Source organism: Taudactylus pleione, unplaced genomic scaffold (assembly GCF_031769625.1).
Source record: "Taudactylus pleione unplaced genomic scaffold, aTauple2 ptg000495l, whole genome shotgun sequence".
Classification (NCBI taxonomy): Eukaryota; Metazoa; Chordata; class Amphibia; order Anura; family Myobatrachidae; genus Taudactylus; species Taudactylus pleione.
The window spans coordinates 968,178-983,269 of record NW_028284897.1 but is presented as its reverse complement, the minus strand read 5'-3'; the positions used below and the strand labels follow the sequence as shown (position 1 = coordinate 983,269).

Sequence of the window (15,092 nt, the reverse complement as noted above, 5' to 3'; positions counted from 1 at the left end):
CGATATCCCCAGCAGAATACAGATGTGAGCAGGGTACGTAGTAATGGAGGAATAATACAGGGACATCACAGGATAAGTAGGATCAGTACAGATTGTCCTCAGTATGTCCTGCACTGTCTCACCTCCCACAGTGGTGACACCACCAGTAATGTGCAGGGTCAGGAGATGGAGATTATTTGGTAGTGAGGAATTCACAGAAAGGACAATACAAGCTTTGTTATACACCTACAAATATATGAGATAAAGAGTTTGGTAACAAGTAAGAAAACCGAACGCTGTACGGACCTGTCTGACGTCCATGTGGGGTAACACAGCTGCGTGTGGCACTTGTTAGTATTTACCACACTTTTTTTACCTGAAAGTTTTTGTACATTGTTAGTAAAGCTGGAATGGACTCCAGTTGTCCTCTCGGTGGTGCACATGTTCTGTGATGGCCTAGGTGTAAGATCTAGTGATTTGCTGTAAGACAGGATTTAGTGGAAACTCTGATGTTACCAGAGATGTCACAAGGAAGTATAGAGGTTTCTGCATGAGGGTGAGTTGTGTCTCACGGGCTGGTCACACTAGGCCACAGCTGGCAGGAGAAAATAACAGAGATAGGGACAGGGCAGTCAGCTATAGACCAGGGTATGAGGTCAGGGCCACAGGAGAACAAGCTTCAGGCATAAGCCGGGTCAGTATTGGTCAGTCAGACATTTACTATGACTCATTCAGAACTGGATATAAACTGACATAAAGCTGTATTACTCTGTCACTTTAGGTACCGGTGATTATAGGTATATATATTGGGGTGATTATAGGTATATATTGGGGCTGCACCAGCTCTTCCTATTCCCAGGTTCTTGTAATGCAGTTTTTATTCTTTTGTGTTTTAGCTTTATCCTAACTTTGCTCTTAGTATCTTTATACTGTGACTGTCGTAGTGTCCATTTCTCATACCCAAACAAGGAAGGTTTTGTCTTACACGTGTGCCCCTCTCTCCTGTCTCCTGTCACTGTGACACCGCTCTGGTGTTGGGGATTTGCTCTCTGATGGGCACCTGCATGGATACACTGGCCTGTCCTGTTATTACCTCCTATCATGGTATATATCAGCATTATGTTAGTACATATGAATTAGATAATATGTCATCTCTATTGTATGTGTGCCATGGAGGGAATGACAGCACTGTGCGAGTATCATATCCTGCAGCTTATAATACACGAGTAATACAGAAATGACATATTGTACACAAGTCATGAATAATAACAGGAATTGCTCTGTATGAGTAACTGGACATTACAGGACTATTATGTGCAGGATGTTACTCTCATCATTAATGTAAGGACCATATTATACCAAAGAGAGAAAGCCAGGACAGCTATTCCTCATGGATGGCTCCTAATACGTACAGACCCCACCTGATGGAAAATGCCAGGATGCTGCACATCTCTGAGCGTTGGATGTATGATCTGTTATCTATATACAGGTGCACAGCACAGCGTCACTACACCAGTATGCCGGGAGCCTGACATCATTACTCTGTTCTGTTACCTAGCTGTATCCATGTCAGTCTTGTCTGATCATAGCGGTAATGGAGTTGTATGAGCTGACATACTCTGTGCTGCTGTTACCATTCTCTTTGTAGTTACAGATTTCCAGCACCACCCACATTATCTGCTGCTTGTGTGTCTGCCCCCAGGTTTGCAGGATACAGCAGCTGCTCATTTTATAATCTGCTTTTCTTGCACTATTCTAGCAGCAAAACATTCACACAATATTATAGTAAATAAAGTAATAAATATTCAATAAAATAACATTCCAAGTGTTACTACAGAAGGAAACTATATTGTAATCTTGCAATAAAATGACTCTGTTGTACAAAATTCTGCCTCACTGCTGTGTTGAGTATAACTTGGGTGTAAAGGGGCCTATCCATTAGCAGATCTTTCTGATAGACTAAAGATTTATCTTTTGAAAACTCCTGGGGCTGCTGTGACAGATTTTTTGCAAACGACGAACGATATCGCATGACATCATTCTGGGAGTGGATTTTTTTTTTTTATGTTTCTATTCATTTACATTAAAAAAATCGTTTGTCGTTTACCTCAATAGATATTTCTAATATCTGTCAGCGATAAATGATAATTGACCAACATATTGGAGAGACAAAAGACAAAATTTGTCAGCCGCGGGAGTCCGCAATTTTATCATTCAGAGCCTACTATCCATTAGCAGATAAATTGAACGATAAATCGTTCATCTTTCAAATTTATCTGCTAATGGATAGGCCCTTTAAAGGAAAGGGCGAGGTGTGGGGGAAACGAGGGAGAAGGTGATATATAATAATATAATGGTCAGTAATCGGGAAATATAATTAATTGAAAAAAAAACTACAAATGTACGTAAAGCCCATAACGTGGTGTAACGGGTACGAGGACCCACGTATAACGTGGCGTAACGGTACGAGGACCCGTGTATAGTGTGGTGTAATGGGTACGAGGACCCGCGTATAACGTGGCGTAACGGTACGAGGACCCGTGTATAGTGTGGTGTAAAGGGTACGAGGACCTGTGTATAACGTGGTGTAACGGGTACGAGGACCTGTGTATAACGTGGTGTAAAGGGTACGAGGACCTGTGTATAACGTGGTGTAACGGGTACGAGGACCCGCGTATAACGTGGGGTAACGGGTACGAGGACCCGCGTATAACGTGGCGTAACGGTACGAGGACCCGTGTATAGTGTGGTGTAATGGGTACGAGGACCTGTGTATAATGTGGTGTAATGGGTACGAGGACCTGTGTATAATGCGGTGTAATGGGTACGAGGACCTGTGTATAGTGTGGTGTAATGGGTACGAGGACCTGCGTATAAGTTGGTGTAATGGGTACGAGGACCTGTGTATAATGTGGTGTAATAGGTACGAGGACCTGTGTATAATGTGGTATAATGGGTATGAGGACCTGTGTATAATGTGGGGTAATGGGTACAAGGACCTGTGTATGAGCCTGTCTGGGTCACAGCGTCTCCCTATGTCAGTAATGTGTATCTGCTCTGTCAGTCATACTGATATAATAGGACAATACCACCTTATACATGGACACATGTAGCTGCCCCTATGCACATTCCCCACCTTTAGTTACAGGACTGGAGGAAGTTACATTATTGCTGGAACCATCTATGATAAATCTCCACATTTTCTCACATGATAACGTTAATAACTAGTGTTACAGATGTTTGTATTATAGTAGGGATTGGACATAAGGAGAACATAGTGTCAGTGTAAATAGCATTCATCACACAACATTGTTTAGGCCTAAGTACTGATCCCGGAACATCGATGGTTTCCGATGTTTCCACACAAGACTCCTCATCGTCTCCTCAGGGCTGGCTGAGCTGACTCCTCCTGTTACTAATAGTGGTGGACTGGCTGCTGCTGTGCTTCATGCTCTGCAGTGATCACATATTGCTCCGCAACCATCTGACTGCCCTGACAGACTGTGAGCATAACCAATCAGCCGGGCACTCAGTCACTGGCAGGCAGTGATACGCTGAGTACCACCATCACGTCATAGACACAGTGATAGGCTCAGAGTGACTGCCCGCCACCCAAGACACCTGCTCCTGTGCTGCATGGCTGACTGATAATCCTCTGCATTAGGCAGGGAAAGGCCGCGGGAGCGAGTTACACTGACCCAACATCGGAACAACACTATTGTGAGGAAACATCGGAACCTCACCACCTTTGGATAAACCATTAACCACTAAAAACAAACCAATCAACTCCCATCATTACCATATAGCTGACCATAGTGTTAGAGCCACTCAGCTATATTTGGTGAGGTAAAGCCTTTAGGTCCATTCATGGCTCATTTGGTTTCCATCACGTTTTTTTTTTTTTTTTCTAAACCTTTTTTTATTGGTATCCAAAATACAATACAAAGAAAAAAAAAAACATGGAGATTAGTCAACATAATGGGTAATATACATTAAAAAAAAAGAATATTTTTTTTACTAGAAACAGAGCGTAGTATAAACAAAATACACCAGTATATAATTAAAGTAATAACAATCATTGCAAATCATACAATATGGAGTATTAGTGGCGTATGATGAAAATCGAAAGAAGGTTTAGTATTATCCTCTATCTCACACTCCATAGCAACCATAAAAATAAGGTCCAAATACCAATATTTCAACATTAAAAAAAGAGGGACAAATAAAAATAAGGGAAAAATTGAGAGAGAAAGAAATTGAAGAAACTTTATATTGTTACTTTACTATAGATACAAATGGCATAGAAAGCGATTATCATTTGGTTGTTAAGAAATATTCCATAGACAAAAAACTTACGGTTTCACATGTCCCATTAAACTTCAAAAAGCAATAAAATTACGATCATTAAGGCTGACGCCTTAATGGACGTGTTCCTTGCATAATACAGATATGGTATGCCATCACACCCTGTGGTTAACTAGAGATTCAGCACTCTCTTGCCTGGCCCTTCCCCATGAGGTCATGGCCTTTTTTCAGGTGCACTATCTAATGTCTATTTATAAAATGGTGGAGGGAGGGCACCAATGCTCTCTCTGGCAAAGGGTACCAAAAAGTTTAGTTACGGCTCTGGTGTATTCCAATGAGCACACAATTCTGTGAATTAGCAGCTCCACCATTTTGTGACAAACAGCAATCTCATTCTGTGAGAGTGCTGAATCTGCCATTAACCACAGGGTGTGTTATAACGTAATTAGCCCTTTGTACAATCCTTCCTATACCTTCTAAACCTTTATACGCTCCTGCCTATACCTTCTAAAATTGTCGCTATTTGCGTACGCATACAGTAAATAAATGCCTTCAGACTTTGAAATGTGTTTCCAACGCACAAAGGATATTATTCAACATAAAAACAGTAGGATACACGCTGTGATCTAAAGACAATTTAGGGCAAAGAAATTATACAGACCCAAGGTACAGCTATACATACGCACGCGCTCTGAGACCAGTTACCGGCATCAACAAGAAACCTCCGTCAACAGCATCAGCATGAAGACTCCAGATTGGAGTCTGTACGCACATTTATACCCTTACAGGGATAAGCAATACAATAAGCAAGTTTGGCATGATTCCATTGCTTCTCCGTCACGGTGCTTCTGTTACAGGACATTTAACAGGTCGATTCAAATGGACACAGGTCAGCCTCCGACAGCCTTTTGTCTCCTTTTTCCTGCTGCATGCAAATCTAAGCTGCTAACATTACAAAGTACATTTTAGTGCTTTAACTCTCTACAGTCCATAAGTTGAGAACGCATGTTGCGATCTTCTCCCCAATGACACCGGATAGCTGTTGAGACAGAGTAGATCAGTACAACACCAAACATGGCTTATCATTTACTAAACCTTAGATATCAAATAGTCTTTATTTCACAACATTAGTAATAAATGAATAAACCTTGAATATTTCACTTTGAAGCTATGGAACCTTTTATGTGAGTGTGCAGTGTGTAAGTATGAGGGGTTTGGGAAAAGACGCTAGTTAGATTTATGTAGTGAGGACTTTATACTTGGGGCAGATGTGTACGCATGAAGCTAATTAAAGGAACGATCATAATTTGTAGGGGCATAAATATCACAAAGTGTAAAGGACACCAGAAAGCGTAATCTGAGGAATAACAAATCGGGCATTTAGGTCAGATATCTGCTTTTCAACTACAAATGGGAGCCCTTTCCGTATAAGAATAGCAACTCCACGCGCTTTAGAGGTAAACGATGAAAAAGCTACAACCCGTTGTCGCAACACAGATAATTTCACATGTTCCGAATCTGTCAGGTGTGTTTCCTGTAAAAATGATATATCGGCTTTTTTCAAATTGAGATATGAAGTTATTTTGTGACATTTCACAGGGGAATTAGGGCCTGATTTAGACCCGCTTACGAGCGCATAGCATAGCGCTCGCAAGCGGGTCGATGGTGGCCCAGTTCACACGTGCGGTGCGCAAGCCCCGTAGCGAGTGAGAACTTCACTCGCTCCGGGGCTCGCAACAAAATGGGGCAGCTGTCGATGTTGATCGACAGCTCGCCCCATTTTGTGGGCAGGTAGGGGCTTGCCCCTACCCACGGGTAGGGATTCGCCCCATTTTGTAGGCGGGTAGTGGACTTCCTGCTCTATTACAGCAGGAAGTCCACTCGGCATTGAGAGTGCTGAGACCCTACCTTAGGGTCTCCTCGCAATGCCGATGGTCGTGATAATCGCAACCATCTCCAGCCCCGCTCTCACAAGCTGTGGGTGGGCACCCACAGCTTAGCGAGCGGGCAGGAGAAAAAAATAAATAAAAATCCCGCCCTGATTCAGAGCGAGCGCTTGCAAACAGCGAGCGCCTCTGAATCAGGCCCTTTATGCCTTGGACATTCCAAGAACACACTCTAATATTATTCAATATTTAGGGAGTTTAGAGAAAATAGCGCAGACATCCCACCCAAAAAAGCACACCATCGCATTGCTATAGAACAAAAAAACATCGATTTTATTAGTTGGAACATCTCCCCAATCTTGGAAAAAAAGAGGAAATCAGAAGAAAAAAAAAGGAAAAGAAGGAACCAGAGAAAAAAAAAAGGAAAAAATGTAAATAAAACAGAAATAATTCACGGTATGAATACAGTTAGAGACATACGAGAACAAGGAAGAGCCGCGCCCCCCGTAATAATGTTGATAAAAATATATAGAGCAGTGGTGTCAAACTCGGGCCCTTCAGCTGCAATGGAACTACACATCCCAGCATGCACTGTCAGAGTTTTGCTATTAGGACTTGCTAAAATTGTGGCAGGGCATGCTGGGATATATAGTCCCACAGCAGCTGGAGGGCCCGAGTTTGACACCACTGATATAGAGTATCAGAAAGAAATCTATACATAGGCATATCAATATCAGATGTTCAAATAATAATATGCCGGAATATTTCTAACATGAAAAGCACAAAAGTCTAAAGAGAAAAATCGGTTAGAATTAAACCAATTTTAAATATGCTGCAAAGTTCCAACAATGATATCCCAGGGCAGCAACATAAAAGTGCAATAATATAGAAACACCATCATCGGAAAACACACAACAGAATCAAAGTATTAATTGTATTAGAGCAAAGCAGTATCTGAGAGTCCAGTACAAGAATCTGACAATAAGCAGAAAATGATATTTAGCAGGTATATCAAAGAAATCTTATCAGTCAGGATTAGCCATGCGCTCTTCCTCCTCCTCTTCCATGTATGCTCGGGCATCGGCGGGCACAGTAAAGTCTTTAAAATCTTTACCTTGCAAGATTCTGAGCTTAGCGAGATAAAGAAGAGCGAATTTCCTCTGTGTCTGGACAAGCTTTGAGCAGATAGGGTTCATCTCCTTGCAGGCCCAAGTGACTTCGGCCGATTAGTCTAGAAAAATGAGCAGGCGATGGTTATTCCACATGATCCTGTCCATCTTACGAGCAGCAGACCATAAAGTCATTTTATGAGCAGAGGGCCTGATTCAGAGCTGAACGCTCTGACCAGAGTGCTCGCTCTGAATCAGGGCCCTCCTCCATGAAAATGGAGCGGCCTCCTGGCCGCTCTCATAGCTGTGGGTGACCACCCACAGCATATGCGAGCGGCCAAAAAGATGGTCACGATGGTCTTGACCATCGGACTTGCGACGGAGACCCTGCGGTAGGGTCTCCCTGCCACAAGCCCTGGAGTGATTTTGGCTCTATCAGAGCCAAAATCACTCCCACTGACATCACTAGTGATGTCAGTGGGGCCGGCTTCAGACGGTAGGCGTTCCCATGGGAACGCCTCCGTCTGGCAGGCACGCCTCCGGCATGCCCGCCAAAGGGGGCATGCTGTCAATCAACATTGACAGCACGCCCCCTTTGGTGCGAGACCCGGACGATGGAAAGCCCGTCGCTCGTCGGGCCTCACGCATGCGCACGACGGAGCACCCTCCGTCGTGCGCATGCGCAGTGGGGAACATCGACCTGCTTGCGAGCATCCTGCCGCTCGCGAGCGGGTCTGAATGACCCCCAGAGTACAAGCAACAAAGTATCATTGTGCGTGGGCGTGAGGAATCGGTGAAAGATCCTAAACTGTGCGCCCTTTCAACAGTAAAGTCAGGTATAACATCAGCAACTCCCAAAATCTGTGGTAGATCAGAGGGTAGGAATTTGATGAGGTCAGGGCCCCTCAGACTTTCTGGAAGGCCTACCTTATGCAAATTATTCTGGCGGGAATGATTTTCCAAGTCATCTACTTTGTCGATCAGCTGGTAGCTGGATTTTTGCAGGGACACTGCCTGTTGTTTCAATTCGAAGATATCTTGTTCATGCTCACTAATCTTCTGTTCGTTAGATACCGGTGGAATCAAGTTGGGATTTTACCTCTTTCAGAGCTGCCGCAGACGTAGCAGACTGCTGTTGCATGATTGGGGCCATTGTATCCTTAATCGCTCTGACCATGTCTTCATAGACTAATGGAAATGCAGGGGGAGCATCTGCTTGGGGCAGGGTGGAGAGTGGTAAGTTGGTGGTACTCATAGAGGACGTCTGAGAAGGCTGAGAGGACATCACGACTAGCGATGAAGGCTCTGCAAGGATAGCAATATCTCCACGTTTACCCGATTTGTTTCTGAGGGTTTTTCCTGGGGTAGGAACCATTACGAATTTCTCCATGTCCCGTATTGATAATATTGATAATTAGGAATGTACTATATAGATTATGAGCACCACTAGTAGCAGATGAGGTGTAATAAAGCAAAACAGAAGTAGGTCCAATAAATAGGCAAGATATAGATGAGGATGGATACCCTTGTGCACAGAGTATGTGTTTGTGTAACTAAGGTAAGTGCTGCTGCCATGAGTGGGGATACTAGAAAATTGGTTTGTGTAGCGCTCAGACATATTGCTAAGTGGTATTGTTATAAATGATTGGGTGATGTGTAAAAGAAGAATGGACCCAAAATGTTGTAAGATACAGTAATAGTTTACTGGTCTCAATAGACAGCAGCAGTACACAGAATATTGGTTATGTACAGAGAGATGTAGCAATCATAGATGTGGGTTGGTTGGTATGAACAAATATTATAATGTGCACAATGACACAAGTGGGGCTATCTCGGACATGCAGGATGCAGCAAATCAAAAGTCAATGTGGCATGTCCAGTAACAATGGTAGTGTGGTAAAGTGGAAGGTGGTAGTGGGCATTATCAGCACCCAGGATGGTCTATTCCGGTATTCAGAGAGTCCAATACGTGGTTAAGCAGAGTGTAATTTCCACCTAGTGTTGCGGTCTTTTTAGAGTTAGGGGCAGCGTCCCGCTTACCTGTCTGGTCGTCCTGGTTATGCGTGGTCAGTGCCTGGATACTTGTGTATGTGTAGCAGAGAGACGTGGGCACGGGTGGCCTTGTGTGGTAACCGTGTTATGTTGATCTTGCACAATGGGGACCTTCAGGAGATGCTTCCTCCGGCAGTTGAAATGTAGCCTGACCGTGGTGTATCCATCCTTCTTGTCTGTAACATCCAGGTACGTTCCTGGCACGGTGTGATGAGGCATGATTCCCCAATCCTGGGGTTTTGCGGGTTGATTCCTGCTGGGTGGTGCTCTGCGTTGATATCGGCTCAGACCGGTCGGTAGCACGGCCCGCTGTGGGTGTGGGTGTTCATGCTAGCTGTGGTATAGTGTAGTGTTTGGTATAGAAGATGTGGATGCAACTCCAACGCGTTTCTGCCCAGTGCGGGCCTTCCTCAGGGAGTATGAGTGCAAACTGGACATTGTCACATTGACTTGTTTTGCTGCATCCTGCATGTTAGAGATAGCCCCACTTGTGTCATTGTGCACATTACAATATTTGTTCATACCAACCAACCCACCAGGGACGGTTCTAGGGTTTGGCTAACTGGGCCGTCGTCCGGAGCACCGACCCCTGGAGGGCGGCACTGAGTCACCATATAAAAAAAAAAGGTCTTTGTCTTTGTTTATTGGCGGGCAGTGCTGAGCCCTGAGCACTCAGCTCAGATGCTGCCCGGCTGTGCGCGGCACCTTGGTGTGACGTCAGAGGTCACGCAGCATTGCGCAGTGCAGCACAATGCAGCCTGTCTTCCTTCAGCCATGCCCGCAGCAATCTTAAGTGGAGGAGGATGGAGCGGCATTGCTGTGGGGGTTAGTGTGGTGTCAGGCAGCCAGCCCGGCCCCTGTGAAAATAAAAGCCTCTGACACAAAAATAAAAGTGCCAGGGCCAAACTATTCAGGAGGAGGGAAGGAGCCCTGCTGCACACCCACCCCAGGAAAGGAGCCCTGCTGCACCCCCACCCCAGGAAAGGAGCCCTGCTGCACCCCCACCCCAGGAAAGGAGTCCTGCTGCACTGCCCCAGGAAAGGAGCCCTGCTGCACCCCCACCCCAGGAAAGGAGCCCTGCTGCACCCCCACCCCAGAAAAGGAGCCCTGCTGCACCCCCACCCCAGGAAAGGAGCCCTGTTGCACCCCCACCCCAGGAAAGGAGCCCTGCTGCTGCATCACCACCCCAGGAAAGGAGCCCTGCTGCTGCATCACCCCCCCAGGAAAGGAGCCCTGCTGCTGCATCACCCCCCCAGGAAAGGAGCCCTGCTGCTGCATCACCAGGAAGCCTGTACCCCCACACAGTGCCTGCTGGAGCACCCCATGCTGCCTGGCTGCTGATTTGGAGGAGACTGGAGAGTTATACATGCGTTACTGGCCTAGGTGAGTCTCCTCTCTGAGGATGATGTACATTATATTTGCAAATTCATCATACGCCTGCTGTGCTGTGATATGGTGAAAAGGGCGGGCTGGGGACCTTTGCTGAAAGTAATTTATTCCTGTCGGAGGCTGGGGACAGGGTTGGCCATATATGTCAATATACTTCTGCTGCTGACTGTTGGGGCCCGGCCAGGGGCCATGAAAGATTTATTTTTTCCTGTGGGCCTGTGCTGGGCCATGAATAATGTTTATTTTATAGTACCTGTGGTGTTGGGGGCCTCTGGCTGAGCCCTAACACTACAAAAATAAAAGTACATTCATGGCCCAGCAAAAGCTCAAAAGAAAAAAATATTTTACTTGACCAACTCAATGCCGGGGATCCCATGATTGAAAAAATGGCCCAGGATTGGCCTCCCTGTGGCGGCCATGACAGCAGGTCTTATCAGCTGCAGCTCATTATCCCCTACCCCACTGTGAAGGATACCACATTACACACGGGTCCTCGTACCCGTTACACCACATTACACACGGGTCCTCGAACCCGTTACACCACATTACACACGGGTCCTCGTACCCGTTACACCACATTACACACGGGTCCTCGTACCCGTTACACCACATTACACACGGGTCCTCGTACCCGTTACACCACATTACACACGGGTCCTCGTACCCGTTACACCATATTACACACGGGTCCTCGTACCCACTACACACGGGTCCTCGTACCCGTTACACCACATTACACACGGGTCCTCGTCCCCATGACACCACATTACACCCGGGTCCTCGTCCCCATGACACCACATTACACACGGGTCCTCGTACCCATGACACCACATTACACACGGGTCCTCGCACCCATGACACCACATTACACACGGGTCCTCGCACCCATGACACCACATTATACACGGGTCCTCGTCCCCATGACACCACATTATACACGGGTCCTCGTCCCCATGACACCACATTATACACGGGTCCTCGTCCCCATGACACCACATTATACACGGGTCCTCGTCCCCATGACACCACATTATACACGGGTCCTCGTCCCCATGACACCACATTATACACGGGTCCTCGTCCCCATGACACCACATTATACACGGGTCCTCATCCCCATGACACCACATTATACACGGGTCCTCGTCCCCATGACACCACATTATACACGGGTCCTCGTCCCCATGACACCACATTATACACGGGTCCTCGTCCCCATGACACCACATTATACACGGGTCCTCGTCCCCATGACACCACATTATACACAGGTCCTCGTACCCATGACACCACATTATACACAGGTCCTCGTACCCATTACACCACATTATACACAGGTCCTTGTACCCATTACACCAAATCATGGACTTTACTTACATTTGTAGTTTTTTTTCCCATGAATTATATTTATTGATTACTGACCATTATATTATTATATATCACCCTCTACCTCATTCCCCCCACACCTCGCCTTTTCCTTTATACACAAGTTATAACTAAACACAGCAGTGCGGCAGAATTTTCTACATCAGAGTCATTTTATTGCAAGATTACAAGAATATAGTTTCCTCCTGTAGTAACACTTGGAATGTTATTTATTGAATATTTAATACTACAGATTACTATAATATTGTGTGAATGCGGCATGAAAAGCAAATTATAAAATGAGCAGCTGCTGTATCCTGCAAACCTGGGGGCAGACACACAAGCAGCAGATAAGGTGGGTGGAGCTGGAAATCTGTAACTAAAAAGAGAATGGTAACAGCAGCACAGAGTAATTCAGCTCATATAACTCCATTACAGCTATGATCAGACAAGACTGACATGGATACAGCTAGGTAGTACAGAGTAATGATGTGAGGCTCCCGGCATACTGGTGCAGTGACGCTGTGCTGTGCACCTGTATATAGATAACAGATCATACATCCAATGCTCAGAGATGTGCAGTATCCTGGCATTTTCCATCAGGTGGGGTCTGTACATATTAGGAGCCATCCATGAGGAATAGCTGTCCTGGCTTTCTCTCTTTGGTATAATATGGTCCTTACATTAATGATGAGAGTAACATCCTGCACATAATAGTCCTGTAACGTCCAGTTACTCATACAGAGCAATTCCTGTTATTATTCATGGCTTGTGTACAATGTGTCATTTCTGTATTACTCATGTATTATAAGCTGCAGGATATGATACTCGCACAGTGCTGTCATTCCCTCCATGACACACATACAATAGAGATGACATATTATCTAATATATATGTACTAACAACATGCTGATATATACCATGATTGGAGGTAACAACAGGACAGGACAGTGCATCCATGCAGGTGCCCATCAGAGAGCAAATCCCCAACACCAGAGCGGTGTCACAGTGACAGGAGACAGGAAAGAGGAGAGAGGGGCACACGTGTAAGACAAAACCTTTCTTGTTTGGGTATGAGAAATGGATACTAAGACAGTCACAGTATAAAGATACTAAGAGCAAAGTTAGGATAAAGCTAAAACACAAAATAAAAACTACATAACAAGAACCTGGGAATAGGAAGAGCTGGTGCAGCCCCAATATATACCTATAATCACCCCAATATATATACCTATAATCACCGGTACCTAAAGTGACAGAGTAATACAGCTTTATGTCAGTTTATATCCAGTTCTGAATGAGTCATAGTAAATGTCTGACTGACCAATACTGACCCGGCTTATGCCTGACGTTTGTTCTTCGGTGGCCCTGACCTCGGCTCATACCCTGGTCTATAGCTGACTGCCCAGTCCCTATCTCTGTTATTTTCTCCTGCCAGCTGTGGCCTAGTGTGACCAGCCCGTGAGACACAACTCACCCTCATGCAGAAACCTCTATACCTCCTTGTGACATCTCTGGTAACATCAGAGTTTCCACTAAATCCCGTCTTACAGCAAATCACTAGATCTTACACCTAGGCCATCACAGAACATGTGCACCACCGAGAGGACAACTGGAGTCTATTCCAGCTTTACTAACAATGTACAAAAACTTTCAGGTTAAAAAGTGTGGTAAATACTAACAAGCGCCACACGCAGCTGTGTTACCCCACATGGACGTCAGACAGGTCTGTGCAGCGTTCGTTTTTCTTACTTGTTACCAAACTCTTTATCTCATATATTTGTAGGTGTATAACAAAGCTTGTATGGTCCTTTCTGTGATTTCCTCACTACCAAATAATCTCCATCTCCTGACCCTGCACATTACTGGTGGTGCCACCACTGTGGGATGTGAGACAGTGCAGGACATACTGAGGAAAATCTGTACTGATCCTACTTATCCTGTGATGTCCCTGTATTATTCCCCCATTACTACGTACCCTGCTCACATCTGTATTCTGCTGTGGATATCGGGAGCTGGATGCACATTACTGGTGGTGTCACCACTGTGGGAGGGGAGACAGTGCAGGACATACTGAGGACAATCTGTACTGATCCTACTTATCCTGTGATGTCCCTGTATTATTCCCCCATTACTACGTACCCTGCTCACATCTGTATTCTGCTGGGGATATCGGGAGCTGGATGCACATTACTGGTGGTATCACCACTGTGGGAGGTGACAGTACAGGACATACTGAGGACAATCTGTACTGATCCTACTTATCCTGTGATGTCGATGTATTATTCCTCCATTACTACGTACCCTGCTCACATCTGTATTCTGCTGGGGATATCGGGAGCTGGATGCACATTACTGGTGGTGTCACCACTGTGGGAGGTGAGACAGTGCAGGACATACTGAGGACAATCTGTACTGCTCCTACTTATCCTGTGATGTCCCTGTATTATTCCCCCATTACTACGTACCCTGCTCACATCTGTATTCTGCTGGGGATATCGGGAGCTGGATGCACATTACTGGTGGTGTCACCACTGTGAGAGGTGACAGTGCAGGACATACTGAGGACAATCTGTACTGATCCTACTTATCCTGTGATGTCCCTGTATTATTCCCCCATTACTACGTACCCTGCTCACATCTGTATTCTGCTGGGGATATCGGGAGCTGGATGCACATTACTGGTGGTATCACCACTGTGGGAGGTGACAGTGCAGGACATACTGAGGACAATCTGTACTGATCCTACTTATCCTGTGATGTCCCTGTATTATTCCTCCATTACTACGTACCCTGCTCACATCTGTATTCTGCTGGGGATATCGGGAGCTGGATGCACATTACTGGTGGTGTCACCACTGTGGGAGGTGAGACAGTGCAGGACATACTGAGGACAATCTGTACTGATCCTACTTATCCTGTAATGGCCCTGCACTATTCCTCCATTACTACGTACCGTGCTCACATCTGTATTCTGCTGGGGATATCAGGAGCTGGATGCACATTA

The 15,092-nt window shown here is 45.5% G+C and overlaps 1 protein-coding gene across 1 annotated transcript in view; it reads right to left on the bottom strand.

Moving 5' to 3' along the window:
* The window catches only part of LOC148502496 (uncharacterized), a 258,997-nt gene that overhangs the window by 115,293 nt on the left and 128,612 nt on the right, over positions 1-15,092 (bottom strand). Inside the window, 1 exon segment of the mRNA XM_088449791.1 lies at positions 9,393-9,399. Coding sequence (XP_088305917.1) covers positions 9,393-9,399 — 7 coding nt within the window.